A 25028-nucleotide genomic window follows, 5' to 3' on the forward strand; every position below is an offset into this window, starting at 1 on the left:
GCACAATTTCTGTTTTCATCCTGAGGTAAAGTTCTTAACCCGAGGTACTACTTCCAGGTTAGTGGAGTCTGTAACCCGAAGTGTTTGTAACCCAAGATACCACTGTATCTATTGAAACAACCTTATAAGGTTATGAGTTCAAGAAAGAATAGTAAGTTCTCATTTTATCACCCTTCCTCCTCCCCTATTCCATGTGAATTCTCTCTCTCTTAGATTTTCAGAACTAGCTATGGCTAATGTTATGCCTGCACAAGAATCTTTGCTAGCCCTGCTTAGCTCTCCCCAGAGTTCTGAAAGCTACTTTTAATGATAGTTGCAAACTCTTATTTGGTGCTTACCATGGTTAGATGAAATACTAGTACACATGTGCTATTACACTACATCATGGTTCAGGCCCACTGTGAGCACCTGCAATGGTCAGGTAAATTCTGGGACTCATAGGCCCCAGGAAGGCCATTCAGGGCTAATGCTAGACTCTGAAATAACGTTTCACTGTCTTTGTTAATTTTTTATTTTTTTTACCAAAGTGGTGTCCATGCTGCAAAGTGGCTGCCAAGGCTGCATCCACCCACCATCTGCTTTTCCTCAGAATGCTTCTGGAACCTGATGCCAAGAGGTATTCTGGGAAATGAAAATGGCAGGTGGCAATACCCTCAGAAAGTGCTTCACTTTGCAGTGTACCTGCCACATTGAGAAAACATGTTAAGAAGTGACAAAGCTACTTGTTAAGCTTACTTGATGCAAAGACCAGGGTGATATGGGAGGTCCTAGGAGGAGATTTTCTCCTGGACTCCTTCAAACCTAGCTCTGATCTTGCCATATGAAAATAAAAGGGAAGGAAAATTCACATGTGGAAGTGGAGGAAAATTGCATGAGCCTAGAGGCCACTGCTAATCGTGGTTAGAAGATCATGCCTGTCATTGGCTCAAGTATGAAGGGAGTTCTGGACCAACACTGTTGTGGAGCATTGCACTGGTACAGTGAACCAACAGAACCAATCTTCTATAAATGGTTTGTGAATAAATTTATAAGAACCCAAGAAGAGTCTACTAGATCAGGCCAATGGCCCATATAGTCCAGCACCCCATTATCACAGTGGCCAACCAGATGCTTGTGGTAAATCCGCAAGAAGGATTTGAGCACAAGATGATTCTCCCACCCTGTTTTTCCAGCAACTGGTATCCAGAAGCATTATTGCCTCCAACTGTGGAGGCAGATAAGAGCCATCATTTGATAGCCCTTTCCTCCGTGACTGTATCTAATCCTATTTTAAAGCTGTCTAAGTTAGTGGCCATCACTGCCTGCCATGGGTGCGAGTTCCATATAACTTTGTGCTGCATGAAAAAGTACTTTCTTTTACCTGTCCTGAATCTTTCAAGATTCAGCTTCATGGAATGTCCACATGTACTAGTGTTATTAGAGAGGCAGAAAAACTTTTCTGAAAAACTTATTCCATGCCATGCATAATTTTATACTTTTCTATCATGTCACCGCTTACTCACTTTTTCTCTAAACTAAAAGTCCCAAATGCCGCAACCTTTCTTCATAGAGGAGTTACTCCTTCCCTTTGGGTGCCCAGTGAGAGTAATGGGTATTTACTCAAATATATTATACTAGCTCTGCACTCTTCTATAACTACAGTATTTTTTAAAATAAATATTTACACAAATGCTAATGATTTTAGTGTGTATCTCAGATGATATTTAAATTAATCTTAAAATCTGCAGACTAGGATTTGGAAAAACATCCTTAAGATGTTTTTCTTACATTAAACAAAGAAATGGAATGGAACACGATTTACAGTTATCACAATAACCACGTCAGGTGCTGTAGCACTTTTTACCTGACAAGTCAAAACTGTAAGACATGCTAAGAGGCCGGATTGCTGGAAAAAGAAAAGAAAAGAAATCAAAATGACAAAAGAAAAACAATCTGTTTTTAAGGGAACACAAAGAAAACAGAAGGTTAGTTTAAATGAGAGACATTTCAAATTGTATTATACAGGCCAATCTAAATCTGAAATGAGTCAGACACTTTTTCTTTACAGCAGTAAAGGTGTAAGTGTAAACACTGCAACAGCATCATGGGAGGTTGGAAATACATTAACACCTGGATCCTAAACATGTATTTCCCTGGAAGGGCCAGTTTAGCTAATATTAACTCCACATGCAGAGCACAGTGAGTATGATATTTAAAATATATTTACTGCATTTGCAGCCCCCAATATGTGCGTCTATAATATACCTATCATTGTTGCACATTCTCATCAGGGATGATGCTGGTGTACAGATACTCTGCATAACTGGGCTGCACATGTGGTGATAATCTTTTAAACATTACACTGCCTTCACATTACATAGCCATAAGTAAAGGCTTTCCTGAAGCCTGCATGCAGGATTAATACCTTCTAATTTGGCCCAAAGTCACATCGATTTCAGTAAGGGCCACTTGACACATGACAAATTACTTAAATGAGTGTAGAAAATTGCATATAAATCTTTGTGTACACTGTTGCATACAAAAAAATACACATTTTTGTTGCTTCACATGTTTAATTGCAAGGAAGTTCTGACTGCTAGCAGGTTTCTGTGGCATATACACATGGAAAAACAGATCTGCAATTTTTCAGCTTTGATTTTGTAAATTCTATTTTATATTTCAAAATTATTTTGGTATAGGGAATTTGTCATGTTAGAAATGGCTATGAATGTACTTAGGATCACTGGTAAAGTAAAAAAAAAAAGAATCCTGTCACAAAGATGCTGCTGAAAAAGTTATTCTGTAATAGAAATACATGCATAAATACATAAGGAGGGTGAGGGACAGTGGCAAACATTATGGCACTACATTTCAAGGAGGTAGGCACATGCAATTGCAGAGGTACTCAAAATAGTTCGGTCAATTAATCTCAGTCCTGGCATAAAATCCCTGACTCTACTCCCAACTGTAAATTGCCAAATGCACAAAATAACTATTCTTCAAAGATATCTATCATTTTTTTGATGAGAATAAGGTCATCTTGGCGGTAAAAAGAGCAGTTATTGGTGATTATAGTGTTTTCTCTAAATGCTTAAAGTGCTTCACATACTTCACTCAGTAATCCTTACAACAACCATGGAATGTAGGCCTGTATTATCCACAAATTACAGACGCGGAATTAAGATTGAAAAATGGTGGTCTGCCTAAAGCTGCCCAATATGCTAAAATTTGAACTAAAATTGGTTTACAACTCATGCTTTTAATCACTTGACTATGCTCTCATGAAAACTGAAAATAGGCAACTGCTGATAATCAGAGTATGCACTGCTGGTGCATAATTATATACTGTAAAGCTGGATGTGTAAATAGATAACTTGAACTGCAATAGTATTCAGACTGAATATTCTGACACTATAATTTAGGGGTTGCTAAACTCCACTTTGGAAGAAAAGATCCATCCTCCCTAAGCAAAATTTTCTGCCTTCTGGTAGCAGCAGTGAAAACAACAAAAATTAAAGAAACACTGTGCTGGTATAGGTGGAGCCTAGCGCCCTGATGGGGACGAAGATGGTTCCCTCCCCATTTATAGGCATTTCCTTCTTTATTGCCTGTGACATTAATAGTAGATACACAAGTCCTCTCATGGTGGTGCTGTTTTATGACTTTTAAATAAAAGTTTTAATATGTGAGAGTTTCAGCATTTATTTATTTTTAAGTGTCAGACAACAAATATCTCTTTCCAGTTGCATCAATGCCCTATAATTTCATTGACTTGTTTTTATTTAGTTTTTGAGAGGATGTGTGTTCTTGTGTCCAATGCTGCAGCATATATCTACCTTGATTTTTATTAATGTAGAAAGTGGTATGGGTATCACTCTTCTCCAAGCTGTTACATGTGGACTAGATATCACACTATTGCATTTAAATGGAATCTTGTAGGACTACTGTGCAGAAATTGGAAGAGAAGTTAAAAACACACACCCCATACACCAAAAGAATAAGTGACATGTTGCTTTGTACAAAAGGAAAGCAACCACTGCTACCTGTCAATAAATTAGTGGAAAACTACTCCATGTGTCCAGCAAAGATCACTGTGGCAATTATTATTTTCCTAGACCAACATAAGAAAAACTGAAAATTGAAATAGCTGGTCTAAATCACTGATCATTATTATTACTTTAATAAACACAGAGCCCATGTGCCTTTTATCAGAGCTCCTGAGCTTGCAGACATTCTATTTCACTTTAATGACTATTCTTATGAAGAGAGCTCAGTGAACATACTGGTTTTTTCACTCCTACAAGAATCAAGCAACTTAGGTACAATCACCACCTATCAAAATCAGAAGGTGGGTTTTGTTTAGCAATTTCCTTCCCTCTTTAGCCCCTTATTCCCCACACCCCCAAATCAGCACAAAAGTGTGCAGGTATGTGGGGAATCACTGGAGAATGTCTCATTCCCTGTTCTCGTGATAGAAGGCTCTGCTTCATCAATGAGCCTTCAGTAAGCGGAATGATACCTGTTGGATACAAGCCATTAGCAATATGCAATAATTTCATCAGCAGAGTACCACCCAGGACTAATATAATCAAAAATCAAAATCAAAATACCTAGCCTGCTGCGCCTGATCTCATCAGGAGAGACGGGTCTCAGTTTTCTTTCAGACTTGATTTCTTCCAGTATTCTTTCATGGAGGCTACGTGGTCTTGGTGGGGTTGGTTTTAGTTTTCTTGCAGAGGCCTTGTGAACATTAATACAAAAGTAGAGAATTGATGCCAAACACTTCACAAGAGATGTGTACAGCAAATTATTATCATGGTGAAGTCTTTCATAAACTAAAACACACAGAGGGTTATGGGATGGATTCAGGCATTGATCCAGACAGGCTTATATAATAAACCTTACTGGTTCTGAACTAGATCAAATTCAAGATAGCAGGTCTGATAGACTTTGTTTCTTCATGTTGTTTCTCCTCAGTGCTCAATGCAAAGGCAGCTAATTTTTTGGTAGTAATTGTACTTGCCCCATTTAGAAATTAAAGTATTCCCCCACCCCCTTTCAAATAAAAAGGATATATTCACCAGGAACTGGGGGTGATAGGGGGGAAACAACAACTAGGAGGCTACAAGTTAAATGGGAAATATGATTTATAGTGAATTAAAGCCTCTCCCTCCTTGAATCAAGAAATACAGGTGTAAATAAAAATTGATATTGGAAATTGTGTGGACAGAGTCAGGAATGAAAAAACCCAGAAAGCAAACAACAAGGCTGGCTGAAATAGGTTTGTAAGGAATGCGTATTATTTCAACAGTGAGTCTGGCAGCAATAAAGTTAGTGCTTGTCTGAATCCTGTATATGTTAAATATCAAGGGGGAAAGATAGCATGACCAACAGGAGGAAGTGCATTTGGGCATACCTGTCCCTGGTTAAATGGCCCAACGAGTGTGTGAGGAATTAAGAGAGGCAATGTCTGGGCAGGAATTGGCCACAGAAGGGAGGAAGAGTACAAGACTCAAGGTGAGAAAACCTACTGAGAGCAATATACTGTGAGCAGGGAGAAGGAAAGTGAAAATACCAGAGAGTTTTATTTTAAAAGAATTCCTGTTACTTGTTTTAACTTTCTATGCAAGCATTATAAAGCTGAAAGGGGATAGATTATATGGAAAATGTTTGTGTTTTCTATTCTACAGCATTTTTCAGGTGAGAAGTGGTAGGAGCATCAATAAAAATAATTATTGCAAACAAAATATATTTAAAAGCTACATCTTAACTTGGAAAAGGCACATATCAGATTACATACTGGATTTAATGGAGGTCGAGATCGGATAAAGTCCAAGATAATATCATGAGCACTCTTTTTTAATCGTGGAGGGATATCCCCATTGACCTGAAAGAGAGAAAACTAATGTTTTATCTGCACATCTGTATCATCTGGTAATTTGAAAATGGAAACAGGGCAATGCATCCTAAAACCATCATAATCACTGAAACGCATCAACAGTCTTCAATCAGCTAAGGGGTGCTGAAGATAATAACATGTTGTTTGACATTAAGAATTATCTTTGATGAATCAGACCAAAAATCCAGAACTATCACAACAGCCAAAAGGAAGCAAGGCACAATGGGACGAATTCTGCTTGCTGCAGCCATTGGCAACCTCCACCTCCATATTGCCTCCATTTCACCCACCCACCCAAATTGCCAAAATGATCATAACAGCAGCTGCTGGTCCAGCATTTTATTCTTACATAGGCCTGAAGGCCACAAACAGAATATGAGTGCAAGAGCACTTTCCCCACTTGTGATTCCCAGCAACAAAGATGTTATATGTCCTATAAGGCTTTTTCCGCTTGGACTCTCTCTCTGTGTCTCCCACTGTCTGTTTCTTTCTCTCTTTTACTTACTTACACCCACACCCACACACCTCTCCCTCTCTCTCTCTCTCTCTCTCTCTCTCTCGGCTCTCAAATTTCAGCGGTGCCCCATGCAATGCTAAAATTCAGCACCCACTGCCTCTCGTGCTCTGTTCTACACCATTGTTGAAGCATCCCTTGTGGCACCAGGACCCAGTGCGGACAAACCAGTCGCACTGCCTTTAAAACTGCCTCTGCACACACCATGGAAGAGGAAATAATTTCCAGAGGAGTGGTCTACAGAACAAGAGCGGGCCTGCAATGTCCAGAGGTCTGCATAATGCCATCTATACAAGCTGCAGGGTTTCCACCACTATTCTATGGATATGTGTGGAATCATAAACCTGACTTTCACCAAAAGACACAGTGAAAGGTGGTCATTTCTTTTTTAACTTGTGTTGTCACAGCTTACCATAACTTTCCTTAAAGTATAGCGTTTGGATCGAATATCATCCATCAGCATCTCATACGGAGTGAGCTGATACTCTATGGGAAGAGGATTGAACTGACGTTCTTTAACTTTCTTCAGTTTCACACCATCTCGCAAGTCTCGCATGACCTGCACCCAAAACTGAGCCTGAAGAATCAAGAACATTAATATTTTTCAGAATCCATAATCAAATGTTAGCCCACTAAGAAAAATAACTAAGCTGATCCAAAACATAATGATCACTAGTTTAAATTAACTTTTATAACTTTTCTTAGTTATGGTTTTAAATATAAAATTTTATAAGCTTTTATAGGTATTATATAAATTGTATAGATAATATTTATAAATTTATGATATTCTGATGTTTTTATTGTACACTACCACAATATGTTTAAAGAGTTGGAGGTTTGGAAATATGCTTATCAATAAATAAAAACACACGAACAGTAAAACAAAAACAAAAAACACTCCACAATCGTACACAATATTTGGCCACAATATTTAGTGTATTATTTACAAGGCAGTATTACCCAATCAGCAGTTTTTAAATCATCAAGATCAGCGCTGGAGTCATCAGTTCCTTCTCTGTCCATTTCCTGCATCTTCTTCAAATTCTGAAGGTTAAAATAGAAGGTAGATATGTTGCAATGAAACAGCAGCAGTATGGTCAGAATAGATCAGAACCAGCCCTTTCATAACCAAAAGAGGCTGTACACTAGTGGAACGGCATCTTTGAATCTCAGCCAATATATTTGCAATGTAGGCAACAGATGGTGAATAGAGTGGGGATGAAGTGGGGTCCAGAATCAAAATGGTAGAGACAGAGAAAGGAGGGGCACAGGCAAGAAAACAACACATGGTTAATGAAAGGGGTTTCAGTTCTTCCTTCAACCCTTGTTAGTCTGGGTTTGATGTCAACGCAGGACTTCAAGAATGGACTCTGGCTTATCAGTGTTGGATCAGTGGTCGCTTAAAAAAGTTGTTATCCATGACTTGATTCAGAATGACACTGCTGACCTGAGATCTAAGAGGGTGGTATCAGCCTTGAAGCTAGGCATTTAGATTTGCAATTATTACCTTTAGAAGGTCTATATGGTCTAACACTGGGGGCCCATTAATATCTGTGAGTGGATGCATTGGTTTCTGTTTCCCCAAAAAGTGAAGTCTATAGGTTGAGAAGGAGGTCCTCTTTGGTGGGGTACCCATATACCTAATATGAAATGTATTTGAACATCCTGCCCTATCTCCAAGCTATTCACCGTACTACCACCACCACCACTAATAATGATAATAAATAGCTGACATTTGTATAACATTTTCAGGTGTTAAAAGCACTTCACATACATTAACTAGTTGTAATATTTACAACAACCTTGTAATCAACCTTATAAACTTGTAATATAAGGAATGAAATCTGTTCATCTGTTGTTTAAATTGGTTTATTGCTAGATTTCTAGACCTGACCTTTTTAAAGGTACTTTATTTAACTTGATGTAATAGTGTCATATTTGTCACAGTTTGTGTCAGATGAAGCCATGCGTATATGTTTCCCTTCTATTGTTTTCTTATTATTTCCTGCATCTGTATATAAATCTTTCCACCAAGGAGATTTGATTATACACTGCTCTGCTTAACACTAGAAATCTCTGCACCACTGCCAATTGAAAGTTTTGTATAAATAATGTGACACATTCCATTATAATTTCACCTAACTGAAACCTGAATTTCACTCATTGTTGTTTCAGGTAAATAAACTAACTTTTTGCTAAGAACATGTAAAAAGCTGCTGAAAATTTAATGATCCCAGAAAAGGTTGACATCTGTTGGGAAAGATAATACAGGGAAATCTCCCCTGAGAGATCATTTGAAAGCTTGAGCCATTCAGAGAGATTGCATTTCCTTCTTTATTTTAAATAACAAGTTTTACTGCTTTCTATACAAAAGGACAGGTAATAGACAGTTTGGATGCTTGATGTGTAAACTCTATTGAGTAAGCATATTGTTGTTGTTTGTATTATAGAATTGTAAAACCAATTCACCCTGACTGCTCTATTACGATGAAAAACTAATGAAAATGAACATTAGGGCACTAAGTTTCATGGCAAGAGGTTTAATGACATCACTACTTCCAGCAAATTAGTCATGTGCACAGTCAGCTTCTGCAAAAATTATGCAGAACCAGTTTCTACTGAACTCAATTTGGGGGAAAGGCTGTAATTCTGAACAAAATACAATGAGTGCACTTCCACAGCAGGCTCACCACACAAATTATATACATCTGTACACATTCTAGTTTTATCATATCAGCATGAAAAAATAGACCCTGTGGATGACATTGAACATAAGTCGAATCCTCAAATGAGATTTGTTGAATTGACAGGAAATGGCTCATTCTTTATTGAACCAAAGGTCACTGCAGCATTAAATCAGAGTGTACACTCTAAACCTCTCCAGAGAGCAGTTATTTTAAGAGCTTTCTGGTCACCACAAATTTAAGTCTACAGTATCATTGTTTTTAATATACCACCTAAATGCTAAAAGCTGCAATATTAACTTCATTTACCTGGAAGTAAGCCCCACTGAATTCAGTAGGACTGTACTTCTGAGTAAAGAAGGTTAGGATTGTACTGCAAGTCACTGTCAAATCTCTGTCGTCAAAAGGAATTGTTAATACTAAAAGGCTAAAGTTGCCAAAATCAGGTTGCCATTTTAATATCAAACTTTCATTCAAAATTTGCAAATGTGTGAAAGCTCAGCATCTGTCTCATATTTAAGTATGTGCAGCATTACATTTGATCCCATTACATATTTTATTAACTCTTAGGGCTGGCTCCTCTAGTGGAAGCCAGCACAAGGATTCCTGCTAGTGCAATGAGGCTTTCCCCTCTTCCCAAAAAGCCCCTGAACAGCACGCAGTGGGAGGAGAGGGGAGATAATTCTGCTGGGCAAGCAGAAATGCTTGTAATGATTGAACAATCTATTTAGTGTTGTATTTCACCCTTAAATATTTAATTTTATCACAATGCCTGCATAATTAATTTGTGTTATAGAGTAAATCTGATGAAATTAGTGAACCTAAGTTATTAACTTCAATGAATTAACTCTGAGTAGAACTAGCATTGAATACAACCCTTTATTTTTATTTAGCTGAGAGTTTATTATATGCAGTACCATACTGAACAAACGTGAAACTGTAAGAGTATGAAATTAAAAGAAACAGACAAGAGAAGAAATCTGTTGAAACCAAAGAACAGAAATATTGTTGAAGAGGAATAACAAAAAGAAATAGGACCATTCTGAACGAGCCACTGGGGAACCAGCTCCAGTTGCGCCCCTCCCCCTGTCTCTCAGGAGGAGACAGAGGAAAAGGGAGGGCAAAACCACACACAAACTGCTCAGACTGGGACACACAAATGATGTACTGTATAAGAATCTTTCATATCACTAGAAAGGTTCAAATATAGGAATATTTCAAGAGAGAGTAAAAGCCATAGGCAGGCTAGGTCTGGAAGAGGATGAGGAAAGGCTCTAAAAATCCTACCTAACAAGTTCAGTGGGAAGCATCATCCTTACAACAGAATGTCCTCCAACCTATTCTGGCAAAAATTACCTTTTTTGACATAGTATGTGTACATATTAGTGTACAGAACGAAACAAGTCTCAAAAATGAGTAAAGCAAACACTCATGGCTTTTACCATGCTTACCTCTCTTGCACTTTTAATTCTGGCCAAGAATGTATACAGCTCCATTGTTTCTGCAAATAGTGCCCGGCACACTGCTTGATAGTGATTTGGTGCATCTGATCGAGTTGGTAGATGAGCAGCACAGAGCTAGGGGGAAACAAATGTTTTAATGATATAAGCATCATTGTTCTTGCATTATTATTATTATTATTATTATTATTATTATTATTATTATTATTATTATATTTGTATACTGCCCTTCATCTAAAGATCACAAAGTTCAAAAAATACATAACAAAGCAAAAAACAAAAACAAACCAATAATGCCCTTCCTACAAACACATTTAAGGGCTATAGAATGTTCAATCAGCCAAAGGCATAAATACTGAGAAATGTTTTTGCCGGGGCGTCTGAAGATATATAAGGAAGGAGCCAGGCAACCCTCCCTGGGGAGAGCATTCCACAAATAGGGAACCACCACAGAAAAGGCTTATTCTTGTGTTGCTGACCTCTGGGACTCTGGTGGAATTGGCACACAAAAAAGGGCCTCAGATTATGATTGCAGGGTCCAGGTTGGTTCATGTGTGGTCCTTGAGGTATTGTGGTCCTGAGCCATTTAGAAAGAGAATCTAAAATGCCTGCACTTAAAATATTATCAAATATACATATGCACCCACGCACCCACCATTTGCATGCTTATTGTGTATTTTGATTATTCTATCACTTGGTAGACATGGAATAAGACTGGAATGCAATAAGGTCTGTGTATAAGCTGGAATACATTACAACAGAAGCAAAAAATAGAAGTGGAAGTGCTGCTTAACTAAATTCCTATGGGAAGCTTTTATTTTCAAACAGCTTCTGGGATGCCTAGAAACTGGGTTGCGGTATTCAGTTTTTGCTTAGATCACTAAGAAGATTAGAGCATTTCCATCTACATTCAGAGGTCACATTATGTAAACAGGGGAGTCTTGCCAGCTTCTCTCTCTGGGTTCATTCTCATTTGAGTAGGGAGCACAACTCTCCCAGCCAGCCCGGTGCTAACAGAAATCACAACTATCAGGAAAGATCAAACAAAACTTCTGGCTCCATTTGAATGTACTTCATCAAGAGTGAAACCAAATTACAACAAAATATTCACAACTGACTGACTTCTCAGAGCTCACTTGGCTTCTATATAAGCATTTTCAGATAAAGCCTTGAAATCTGCACCACAACAACTCAGTCTGTCTGGGATCAGAGTTCAAAAGATACACGCTTGCTTCCACTTCTAATCATCATTTGAAAAGAGCTGTATTGCTGTTCTCTTTTCTCTAGAGAGTGAAAAAAATTCTTTCCCATGGGACCAAAAAGACCAACTAATGACAATTCTCTGATTAAGCAGCAAAAATATAGCCTGAATAACGTCATGCATTTGCTGTAGAACTGCAAGATAAAACACATTTCACCAAATCTTCATTTCAGAGGCAAAGCAAAGGCCTTATGTGAGCCCCTCACTTCAATCCTGGGCTGTGTATTTTTATTCACATAGTCAAAATCTATTTACTGGTTCTTGCCTTTGATACTAATACCTGCCATCTTCGCATCCTTTCAGCCACACAGGCATTTGTGATAAGGAAATCAGGCAGCTGTACCTAAGTCATTTCTCTCCTTCTACATCAGGGGTGGGGAATCTCTGGCTCCAGGCCAACCTTGGGCTGCCAGGAGGTCCAATTTGGCCCACAAGGCAACTTTCTCCAAGCCATGTATGCTCACCCATCAGCTGACGTCACTGGTGATATCAGTTGATGGGTGAGAGGAGAGGGTTTAATCCTGAATTGGCTGTATGCCCTGTTCCAAGCAGTAGGATTTAATCTCCACTCATTAGCTGATGAGCAGTAATTAAAGCGCTTCTCAAAAGCACTGCTTGAAACAACTCCTGTGCTTCCTCTGTGTGAGAGAAGGCAGCAGTGCGGTGGGGGAGAATAACCTGGTCTCCAGAAATGTTGTTAGACAGTCTTAGGGCCAAACTAGACAGGAGCAGTGGCGTAGCGTGGGGGGTGCCAGGGGTGCCGGCCGCACCGGGCGCAACATCTGGGGGGGCGCAAGTCCAGAGGGAAGGGACAAGTTCCTTCCTCCGCCGGGCTCCCCGCCGCCACCGCCAGCCTTGCGCCCTAGCGCGCGCGCTCCTCCCGCCGCCGCCGCCGCTGCGGCTGCGCTCCACTCACTGCTCGCAGGAGGAGCAGCTGCTGCAGCAGCGCCGACGCCGCCACCAACGCCTGGCCGGGCACGGGCAGCCTCCACACCCCGCCGCCATCCCCTCAGCCCAGCCACAGGCGGCGGCTGCTTCTGCCGACTGGGAGGGAGGAGAGCTCCGAGGGGCCTCGCCGCGCCCTGCGCTCCCCAAAACCGTCCGAGAGGAAGCCAGCGGGCGGGCGAGGGTCTCCCAGCGGAAGGGGGCGCCGCTGGCTCCGGCTCTCAGCGCAAGTCTCAGCCGCGGGGGGGGGGGGGGCGGCGGGCGAGGACGGAGCGCGGCTGGAAGCCCCCGGACCAGGCCGGGGGGAGGAGAGGCGCTCGCCAAGCCCGGATCTGGAGCGCCTCGGAGCGCCCAAGGAGAGGAGGGGGCGGGGAAGCGCCCGAGGGGAGGGGGCTTCGGCTGCCTCGGCCCGCGGGGCCCCCGCAAATAATAAATTTAATAAATTCCTGCTGAGCCTTAAGGGGGGGGTCCTTGGTTCCTTCACTCGCCCCAGCCCCAATGGCGTAACGTGGGGGGGTGCAGGGGGGTCGGCCGCAACATCTGGGGGGGCGCGCTCGCACTCGAGTGCTAAAATCCAGGGGTTAGGGGGCGCAAATTACTTGCCTTGCCCCGGGTGCTGACAACCCACGCTACGCCACTGGACAGGAGAACCATCACTGATCTCCTGTAATTAATTAAATATATATATATTTGAGAAACTGCTTTATCACTTATATACCCAGCAGGTCACTGCAATATGTGGGCGAGCCTCTGCTGCAAACTCCAAAAACTACCAGAAGCCTGCTCCACAGTGACTCAGAGCAGAACCTTTTGTATGATTGCCCACCTAAGGAACAGCATTCTTGTCGAGGTATGACAGGTGTCCACTATCTGCACTTTCTGGAAACAACTGAAGACACTTTTGATCTTCACAGCTGGATGAAGAAAACTCTGCCACAGGCATTGGTTTTATATTGTTTTGTTTTTTTTAAATACATCTACTTTTTGGTGGTTTTGTTAGTGCATCACCTTGAGATGCTTGAATAGAAGATTAATCAATTAATAATAATAAGATGTTAAAAACAGCTACCAGTTTAAATTGGGACCATGGCACAGGGTTGGGTATGTGTGTGTGTGTGTGTGTGCGCACACGCGCCAGTCTGAATTGCCTACCACACAAAGCTGTGTTTTGCCCCACAAGGGAAAATATACAGGTACCTTGTGGCAACTAGTTATAGTATACATGCGGAGTCTGGATTATTGTCATTCTTATTATTATTTTTGGATTTTTTACCACCCTTCACCATAAGATCCCAAGGGGGTGGGTTACAGCAATTTAAAATTCAATATGAAAAACATTTTTAAAGTGATCATTTTTGCATAACTCTTTACATTTTAAACTGGAAAAGAAATATATGAGTGTTTTAAAATTAAAATAAAATCACATGAGCTGTCATTTTCTTTTCTATTTTAAAGTTTTTTCAATATAATCAAATGGAACAAGTCTTGTAAGGACTTGTATGAAAAATTACGTACTATTGCATCTAACATGTACTCTGTGTTTTTAAAGAGGCATATCTTCTGGCTGCATATGTTTCATACTTGGTAAAGAATAAGAGCAGAATAAAAATATCCTTCCAAAACGCCCACAAATTTCATAAATAAATATACAATAATTTACTCTAGAGGAGAGGCCTATTTTCAGAGCAAGGTGGCTATTATTAGAATGCCATATAAAATGAATCTACCAACATAATATTAAGCAAGCAAAATGTGCAACTATATTCTATTGTTTTAGAATTCAGACCTTCAGTTTATGTATCCTTATGTAAGGCATTAAAATGCTGCTCAGTATGTAGGACATGTTTTGTCCTTCGCTAGATTGTTTTCTCAGCCAAAAGACAGATTTTGAATTGCATGACCAGATGCAAGTTGTTATTTTGCTTTTTATAAGACATCAGAACAACGGACATCTACTTGTGTATGCATGGGATAACGCCTTACTTGTAAACCTTTTGTCTTGGGAGTTAATTTATTCTCTCCGATTCAATTAATAGGGTCTAGAAGAAAATGCCAAAGTTTTGGGGAGGAAACTTCAAAGGAGGGGGGGGGAAATCTGTTATTGGCTTCCCATATTGTAACCATAATTAATACTGTGTTGGTACTTATAAACAATGTATTGTCCAGGAATGACATGAAATCTCCAGACTTCCCTTGAGATTCAGTGCCCTAAATATACTTTGTAGATTGAATGGCTTTAAACAGTGACTAAAACAAAGTGGGTCCTGGAGAAAAGGTAGAGAACAGTGGAATCAAATAACATGACATTTTGTTTCAGATTGTAGCTCAGTGTAGCACTTCGCAGGGATAATGCATTCTCTGTGTGGGGGAAGGGATTACCGTAACCACCTGGGAGATAGCAGATGGTGTATGGACCCTCTTAAGAGGATCCGAAAGAAGCCAAGCCTAGCATAATCTCAAGGACACAGTTGCGTAGAAACTGCAATGGTAGGAAATGTACAGTAACACTGTGGTTAGGGGCTGGGATTACTAACTTGATCCAAGAACTAACATGGCCCAGAGGGTGGCACTGGCGAGGAAAATGTCGTTGCGCCATTCCTTAGTGTGTGGAGTGCTGCAGGGCGCAATTCTCTCCCCGATGCTTTTTAACATCTTTATGCGCCCCCTTGCCCAGATTATCCGGAGCTTTGGGCTGGGCTGTCACCAATATGCTGATGACACTCAGCTCTATCTGCTGATGGATGGCCACACCGACTTGGCCCCGAACACACTGACCAGATGCTTGGAAGCTGTGGCTGGATGGTTTCGTGGAAGCCGATTGAAAGTAAATCCTTCGAAGACAGAGGTCCTATGGCTAGGTCGGGATAGCATGGGGATGAGAGACCGACTCCCTTCTCTTGCGGGGGCCCAATTAGTGCCACTGCCTTCCGTTAAGAGTTTGGGTGTAATCCTTGACGCCTCCCTTTCCATGGAGGCGCAAGTTACAGCAACAGCCAAGGCGACATTTTTCCACCTTCACCGCATCAAGCAGTTGGTCCCTTACCTTTCCCACCCCGACCTGGCCACAGTGATCAATGCGACGGTCATCTCCAGGCTTGACTACTGTAATTCGCTCTATGCGGGCCTCCCTTTGAAGCTGACCCAGAAACTCCAGAGGGTGCAGAATGCTGCAGCGAGGCTCCTCACGGGGTCTCTGCCATGGGAGCATATTCACCCAGTGCTTTTCAAACTGCACTGGCTCCCGGTAGAGTACAGGGTCAGATTTAAGGTGCTGCTTTTGACCTTTAAAGCCCTTCACGGCCTAGGACCCTCGTACCTACGGGACCGCCTCTCCTGGTATGCCCCACGGAGAGCCTCAAGGTCCATAAATAGCAACACCCTAGTGGTCCCGGGCCCTAAGGAAGTTAGATTGGCTTCAACCAGAGCCAGGGCCTTTTCAACTCTGGCTCCGGCCTGGTGGAGCGCGCTGCCTCATGAGACCAGGGCCCTGCAGGATCTGATTTCTTTCCGCAGGGCCTGTAAGACAGAGTTGTTCCGCCTGGCCTTTGGCTTGGAACCAATTTGATTCCCTCCCTCTCTTTCTTTTTTCCTTTCCTTCTCCTCCTGCGATGAGGCTACATTTTAATATTTTAATGTTTCAATATTTTAATGTTGTATTTTAATGTTGTTTTTAAGTTGTAATCATTCAACTTGTTTTTATTATTGCTTGTAAGCCGCTCTGAGCCTGGCCTTGGCTGGGGAGGGCGGGGTATAAATAAAAAATTATTATTATTATTATTATTATTATTATTATTATTATTATTATTACACTGAAGTCTCTGGTTGCATTACTGTGCATAAACATACTGATAATCATTTCCTATACGTCATCTACTACTACAACTAAAAGCACAGCATGGGTTAAATCGAGAAGCTTTGAGTCTGAGAAGGTTTGGAAAGTCCTAGGGAACCCCCCCCCCCCAAAAAAAGAGAGACACTAAGGGCTCACCCACACTTTCTAGGCACAGGACTTGGATTTCTGTGTCCAAGTTTTTGTGTGTGTTGTGTTGTTTTTTTGTCCTGCTGCTTTTCCCAGGAAAGCCAGCTGTTTACTGTTGAATCAGAACGAACAGTGGGTTTCCCCTGATAACGTGGTAGGACAAAAATACAAAACTGTTCAGACAGGGACCTAAAAATCTCAGACCTGTGCCTAGAAAGTGCAGCAGAAAAGAAGTGTGGATGAGTCCTAAGTGCTGGATTCAGACTTGCATTCAGCTGAGTTCTGCTTGTGCTGGAGGAGGGAGGACAGGAAGTGGAATAGTGTGAGGCACTGCAAGGACAAGGAAGAATCAATAAAGCTTGCCTCCTCACACCATTGGTGAGGAAACCACTGATGGATAATGACCCCTTCTGCTCACAGGCAGTACACTTTGGATCCAGCCCTATGAAACTGCTACCTGTTATGTTGTGGGTGTTTTTTATGGGTGTTTTATTGTTAATTGCTTCACAGGAAGCAAATAATAAATGAAATGAATGAATGACTAATATGGTTTGGTGTTAAATTTTGATCTGAAAGGCAAAGATTTCAAGGTTAAAAATTAAGCAAAGTCACAACGACATTTATTAGGATTGCCAAAAAGTAAAAGTTGTTTAGGCTTTTTTTAGGAAGAGCCTAAGCTTTTTCTTTGGAACAAACCAAAAACAGTGCTTTTAGAGTTGCCATTCACCTGGGTTTTCCATGACATTTTGCCAATTCAGCAATATTCCCCCCTGACGACATTTTTACACCTTAAAACCAGGGCATGTTAGTATGCATGCATGTGTTATGTGAGCCTGAGGGGCTAAAAGAACAAACCCCAAATCAGCATGCCACTGCTGTAATGTGTGTGTTATTGGGTCACTTCCAACTCTATGAATCTATGTGGTGCCCATTTTTTCTGTTTTAAAAAAAGGTTTCTGAACATTTAATACTGCAGTCAGTCTGCATCCAAGTCAATGGAGCATGAAGCTTCTGCATGCAATTGTGTACTTGATTTGGCCTTGGAGAATGTCTGAAGGAGCAATTTTAGTAGATTGATTTTTGCTGGAACACAAGGACATTTTTACTGTGAATCCAAAGCAGCCTCAGCTTCATCTCCAACCTGCAATATTAACAGTAGACTACATTGCAAGACCACTGTAAACTGCTTTCCCCTAGCATATCCCTCTAACATACACAGGAGAATGTAGCCCTTTCCTCCTTTACTGCAGTCTGAAGAAAATCCTTCCTCTGAAATTATTATTCCTGTTAGCACCAAATGGGGATTTCTTCCCAAAGGAAAGAGCAGCTTCCAAGAAACAATATGCATTTAATGTCATGCTTAGTTCCCCCTAATTTTTTTAGACAATAAGGCATGTGTCCTCAGCAGAGATGAGCTTAATACTGCAAGGATTCTGAGGTATTAACTGGAATCATGAGGGCTCCATTCTTCTCAAATTTACTTAAGAAATAAGGATAACAGAAGCAAAACAGGTCTGCACTGACAGACTAATAGGTGGAACTTTCCACAATGTGAATGAAAACTTGGATCTCCAACCTCAGAACTAAAGCAGAATCAATTGGACTATTGTCTACTGTAACCAAAGGAACAAAGAGCACTAGAACACAAATTCTATGCTAAGAGGTAGAGTTTTCTATGTACTTTCACAGCACAGTAATTCAAAGTCATGTTTGCATAGAATGCTATTACAAACAGAAATCAAGATTTAAACTATCAAGCAGATAATATGAATCAATCAACAAAATGCAGGATGGAAGGTGGTGGTGAACAACAAGAACTAGAATTTAGAACAAGAACTTGCTAGTTCCAAGTCTCAAAATCATAATTCAAAGGTAACTAATGCTATAATTGTGCTTCAAAAACAATATCTGGTGTATAATATTTCCTTTCCACAAAACACACAACTATAGTTTCCAATCCAAAAAAACCCCAGACTACACAGTCAGCAAATGTAATACCTAAAAGGTGAAGTAATTCTGAGAAATAAGTCTGAACAGCTTATTTTGATAAGTTTTCTTTCTGTGGTTACTAACAATTGTGAAAGCATATCAGATGCTATGCTTCCAGTGAATCTGCAAATTTAAAGCATACCTAAAGATTAAGCCAGAAACAAGAGGCATCTTAAATGCAGATGGTTGACATTTCCATGGATGACATTTCCATGGACAATTATTGTTGACCATTCTGTGATGGACAGTTACTTAAGATGGAAAGTCAATATTTCATGATCAATCATTACTTTCACAAGAATGTATTTTATTCCCATATTATCTGAACATCATGCCTGGCTTCTGGAGTCTTTCCAACTGAAAGTGTGAAAAGTAGAAGTTCCATAACACTGCCATGCTCCTGCTGACATTATGGTTGATAATGTATTGCTGATGGATGTATAAATTTCTGTTTGCTTTGTCATTCTTTACTGTTAGCTGTTTTTATTGCAATATATACAGCAGCTATGACTTTGCATAACACAAGCTTTTCAAGTACAGCTGAATAATATATTTTGTCATTATTTACTGAAATAGGAAAATTAATAGACCTATTTCAAATAAAATGTTCACCGCATAGTGGCGAACATCAGAAGACTATTAATTGTGTTACTTTTCCAATTTCTGTGATTTTCTCTAGAGCCGCTCTTTAATCAGCACAGCTAAAACTTTAAGGACAGTAAAGTCTATGCTCAGGGATGAAAAGAAGAGATTGACTTGCTGATCCTCAGTTCAGATTATTTGCTGTCTTATCCAATTTGCCTGGGTGGATTTAACACCATCATGCTGATAGTGAAACTGAAAGATGCAACCCACTCCACAGTGTACTTATCAGTGTTAAAGTCTGGACAGCAAAGGTGTTTGTACCATGAGATGAACTCACAGACAGATCAGATCAGCTTTGGAACCGATCAGTACAACTTGTCTATCTGAAAGTCAGGCACTTCATTCTGCTTTAGCAATTAGGTTTGTTTTGACAAGTGGCTATAACACTGCTATGTCACTAAAGGCCAAACTAGGTAAAACAATGAGGTCTATCTGATGTCACCTCTCACATTTTTTTACATTAAAAACAGTGGTGTGGAGGCTTAACTTCCCCCTCTATTTAAAAAAGCTGCCATCTCCCTGCACAGGAACATATCAGCACATCATAAAAAGACAACCACAAATATTAGTTCCCAATCTCAATGCCTTTCAAATACATCATAAAGAAATGTTCATATCTACTTCACAACCAAGAAAGCTGAATGCTGGAAGATTCAGGACAGATATAAGAAAGTATTTCCTCACACAGTGCACATGGAAATTGCTCTCACAAGATGGCCTCCAACTTTGATGGCTTTAAAAGGGGATAAGACAAATTCAAAGAGAATAAGGGCTATCAGTGGCTACTAGCCATGATGGTTATGTTCTTCCTCTGCTGTCATAGGAAATATACCTCTTAATATCAGCTGCTCAGGGCCTTTTTGTGGGCCTCCCATAGGTATCTGGTTGGCCACTGTGAGAACAGTACTAGACTGGATGGCATCTTGACCCGATCCAGTTGGACTCTTAGGTTTTTAAACAATCTTGAGATTGGGATGTTTTATTGCCACCCTAGGCACCTTTGGGAGGAAGGGATAAACAAACAAACAAACAAACAAACAAACAAACAAACAAACAAACAAGTGTTCAGATGTGAGAATAATTTTGCAATAGCAATCAATTCCCTTTACTGATCATATTTTTCAGTACTAGCTACATTACTCTCAACAGAACATCCCTTTTTACTTTAAAATCAGGAAGGAGAGGTTGTTTAGTTCTCCATATATTGTTTGAGATATAAACAGAGAAGCCCTCAGTTCTCTAAAATACTTTTTATTGAGTTCCTGGCCTCAATTTCTCTCAATGAGAGGCTGACCGAGATTTCTCCCCTCAAACAACCCCAAAATTCAGTGCATATTTTCAGCCCAAGGATTTATGCTGCAACTTGCTTCTTCTCTGTCAATATATGCATGAAAAGCATGCTGGCAGCAAGACAGCAGTGCAGAGCTCCTAGTTAATGTCCTGCCAAACAAAAACTTGAGAAAGTAAGCTTGAATATCCAATTTGGCAACTCAAACTCCCAAAGGAGCTACACTGCATTTCAGTTTGAAAAGCAAATTTGCCATATCAGCTGCTGTAGCTGCAGTGGTACAAAGTGACTGAACAGGCCTCTTTGATTTGCATCTGCAGTCAGTTGTTTTTTTAATTAACATGTATGATTTGGTAGTTATTAAACAACTTTCCCTGATGTATCTAAAATGCTACCTGCAAAATTTCCCAGTATAAGAAACATGAGTTGAGAAATAATCTAAATCAACAAAACCCATAAATCTGCACTGTTCTGACAGGGCCAGCCCTAAGATGAAGCAGTGTGAGGCAGCTGCCTCTGGCAGCAGATGCTGAGATGCAGGGAGTGACCAGAGCTATGAGTGCCACATGACCTACCCTGTACTCCCTATGCTAGTCTGCTGCCCTCAAGCGCAGTTCAGGACACTGTCCTTTCACCAATATTGCATCAAGATTCAACTTCCAATCTAATTGGCTTCTTATGTGCCTTGAGGGAGGGCACTAATTTGTCCTTCGCCTCAGGCAGCAAAATGTCTTGTACTGGCCCTGTGTTCTGAACAAAGTGGACAGAATACAAGCTCATGGGATAGTAGCTAATCAAGTCTTATTTAGTATAGACAAAGCAAAATCAATGGGAAAGTCAACCAAGTGCATTGATTCCAATGGTCTACTCTGAGTATGATTTAATTGGCTATAACCCTACACATACAGACACACGAGAGATAAACATTGTTATTAAACAAGAATGATAAAATCTAATATAAAGTTAGAAATTCCATAAGGAATAGTATTTCCTCTCAACTCGTATCCACTGAAAATATCACCTATGAGCTTGAACTCTTTTAAAATTTATGAGCCATCTAACTTTCAACCTGACCTTGCTTTACGAAATGTATCTCTTAAAGTTAACAGTTAACAACCAAAACTAATGGTGGGTCACAGAAACTGCAGTTTGACACAGTTGATAGAGAACACAGAATTTCCCCTTTGAACAATGAAGCAAGAAAATTGCATAACATAATTTCAGGAGTTTTCTTAACATAACAATGCATAGTACCCATTATGGTTCATTAAAGTGAAACCATGTTTAGGATATAACAAGGTTATATGTTCCAAGTAGCCAAAGGCTTAGGAAATGCATTTTTTAATGAGAAATGAATCCCATTTTGACATCAATGAACAGTAATGCACTCAAACTTTTATAAAACACTTGCTTCTGTCAGCAACAGATTCTGAAAGCACTTTTGAATATCAGCAGGGGGAAAGGGGGGTCTGGAAAATGTTAAATAAATATACAGCAACTTCTTCAGACTACTGAAGATTTATACTGCAATACTGTAAAGCTTTAAGATCAATGTGTCAAGAGGTTTGAGTTAGATTAGTAGGACTAGAAATATAATTCAAATTCATGGATGACCTGAATACTTTCAGTTCTAAAAGTCTGTGTAAAGAGTATTACATAAATTTGTATTGAGGTTTTAAGTATCTGAAGTTTTACATCAAACACTGTGGATGTATACTACATATCCAGAAACAGAAAAGATAGTCAAAGCTTAATCCAACACACTACCACCAGAGTCGTGCTCAATTTGTCATGCAGGAATTGCAGATACTCAAGGTTACCAAGATCTCTTCACCTTCAGGTGGAGCTTTTTATGGTTACTCAATAACATGGCATTGCGCATATGCTCATGTTATTCTTTGCTTCATCATATATCCCAGACATGAGACCATCCTCAGAGTCCCAGTTCTAGGGCAGATCCATGGTTATCTGCACAACTGGGAAAGGTATAGGTAACTGGCGTATTTCAGTAGCTTTCACCCATATGAACCTGTTAGAAAAGTACATATAGCCACATGCATTTCTTTAATGCAAAGTAAATGCTAACATGAACATACAGATTGATGTGCTAATATTTTCCCCCCCATCACTGAAGGAATTATCCATGCCTGACTGAGAGAAGGTAAACTGACAACACTAAATAAATACAGTAGAACAAGTCATATCCACAAAGCTGCTACTCCCTTTTCAACTGTTCTGTATCTTGCTTCGATTGTATCTGTCATAGCTAAAATATGTAGTACAGTATCAACATATTTTGGTGGTAAAGAAGATTGGTCTGAGTTCAGGACTAAAGAGCCAACTCTCTTCCCCACTACTCCAGCTCACTCACAGTTCATAGCCCATACATATGTGGTAGGCTTTACTCCTTCCTGAGTCTGACTGTAAAGAGGCTACCTAGAACTAAAAAAGAGAAAGAGAGAAAAGGGCATGGATGAGTGAAAGGGCAGTAAAGTAGCCTACATGCCTCCAACTATCTTCCTTACAGTGGTACTAAATTTGTTGCATACACCCTCAGTAATGAATGTGTTAATAAAATAGAACTGACACAAATATCACAACACAAAAAATGCCATCAGATACTACTACAGGGCAATGCTGCATAGTGCTACTCAATTGTTGCCACACAATACATGCATTAAGATGTTAATCTGGTTCAGATATGCAGACTTCTCTGTTAGGAGTTTGTAGGAAAGTGGAATGTGATGAAGGTGTGTGGGTTGGGGAGAAAATTACATCAATGCAGTGGTGAAATTCCTAAGAGGATTTGCATTGCAGTTATCGCATCTGTACTCTAGGCAAGCTGCTGAATAAAAAACAGAACAGAGCCAAAATAACATTCTCTGTCCCTTTAAAGACAGATATTTGAAGAATGGTAGGCTCAAATCAGCAAGCAAATAGCTTATGGAACTTCTACCAGCAAATGAGAATGATCTGCTATGAGTAAGGGTGCAAGCCTAACAATAGATTCACTGGGAAGACTGAGTTAAGATATAGTAGATGTCCAGCTCAGCCAGCAGGTTCACAGCTCTGTCATACTATGCTGGCATAAGTAACCAATCCTGGCTCAGACTGAGATACTCCAGTATAACTTTCTCATTGTAGTCCAGCTGGGGCTAAGCCGACTGACCTGAGACTGGCTGAACTAATGCCAGCACATGCCCTGAAAAATGGGCATTCCAGGTGAGTAGCAAGGGCAAGACCAGGCAAGGGAAGACTTATGCTGGATCCTAACGCCGTTCAGCTTGGTTACGTGACTGGCAACCACCGGAACATACATCAGCAAAAAAGAGTGGTGCAAATCAGATGCTATTTTAAAGGCTTGTTTTCCCTGTGCCAGGCTTCAGGATGGAGTTTGGATCTGGTGCACTTTATGCTGACTTAATTTAAAGTGGCTTAATTACACTGGCTTCCCATATTTAGGACTACTCCCTAAGAGAGCGTGTCACAGGTACATAATCTATAAAAGGTAAAGGGACCCTGACTGTTAGGTCCAGTCGCGGACGACTCTGGGGTTGCGGTGCTCATCTTGCTTTACTGGCCAAGGGAGCCGGCGTACAGCTTCCGGGTCATGTGGCCAGCATGACTAAGCTGCTTCTGGCGAACTAGAGCAGTGCACGGAAACGCCGTTTACCTTCCCGCAGGTGTGCTACCTATTTATCTACTTGCACTTTGACGTGCTTCCGAACTGCTAGGTTGGCAGGAGCAGGGACCGAGCATCGGGAACTCACCCCATCGTGGGGATTCGAACCGCCGACCTTCTAATTGGCAAGCCCTAGGCTCAGTGGTTTAACCTAAAGTGCCACCCGTGTCACTGTTACATAATCTATAACCAGCTATAAATATGCTTTAGCAGCATAATATCCCTATAAAGGGTGTAGCAAAAATAATACCACAAAACTAATTCTACAGATCTACTTGTATGAAAAAACTGTGGACAAATTGTCTTTTTATGTGCAGCATTAGCAATGCACTCAAATATACTACAAATATCAATAAAATGCCTGAAGGCCAATAAAGTTCAAACAAGACACACTAGTAACAGACCCACAAATTAAAACTGGGTTGCAGTCAAATCCCTATAAAAGTGAGAAGTCTGACTGGGGGAAATTCAAAGAGCAAAAGGCACAGGTAAGAAGAGGTTACTGAACACCTTCCCTCACTTTCCCTTTTCCCTGGAACCTCTTTTCCAGAACCATTTTTCTCCCTGTGGTTACTTCCAGACCACCTGTTTCTTGAATCATTCATCCTAGTTTGTTTGTGGGGAGATTAGACAATGTGGCTATTTATTGAGAATTCATTCTAATCTATTATTTCGTAAAATTTATATATTGCTTGACTGTAGA

General features: G+C 40.4%; 1 protein-coding gene across 6 annotated transcripts in view; it reads right to left on the reverse strand.

The window, feature by feature from the left end:
- SPIRE1 (spire type actin nucleation factor 1) overlaps positions 1-25028 on the reverse strand; it is an 81678-nt gene that overhangs the window by 28403 nt on the left and 28247 nt on the right. For 3 of the 6 annotated variants that reach the window (XM_083746785.1, XM_083746783.1, XM_083746781.1), the window contains exons 4-9: positions 10528-10653; positions 7353-7436; positions 6805-6969; positions 5780-5866; positions 4590-4719; positions 1844-1885 (exon numbers count right to left, since the gene is read on the reverse strand). In XM_083746785.1, the coding sequence (XP_083602911.1) occupies positions 1844-1885; positions 4590-4719; positions 5780-5866; positions 6805-6969; positions 7353-7436; positions 10528-10653 (634 nt within the window). The remainder of the gene's footprint in view (positions 1-1843; positions 1886-4589; positions 4720-5779; positions 5867-6804; positions 6970-7352; positions 7437-10527; positions 10654-25028) is intronic. The other 3 variants (XM_083746786.1, XM_083746784.1, XM_083746782.1) reach the window with 1 other exon arrangement.

Source organism: Podarcis gaigeae (genome assembly GCF_964106915.1).
Source record: "Podarcis gaigeae genome assembly, chromosome: 7".
Lineage (NCBI taxonomy): Eukaryota > Metazoa > Chordata > Lepidosauria > Squamata > Lacertidae > Podarcis > Podarcis gaigeae.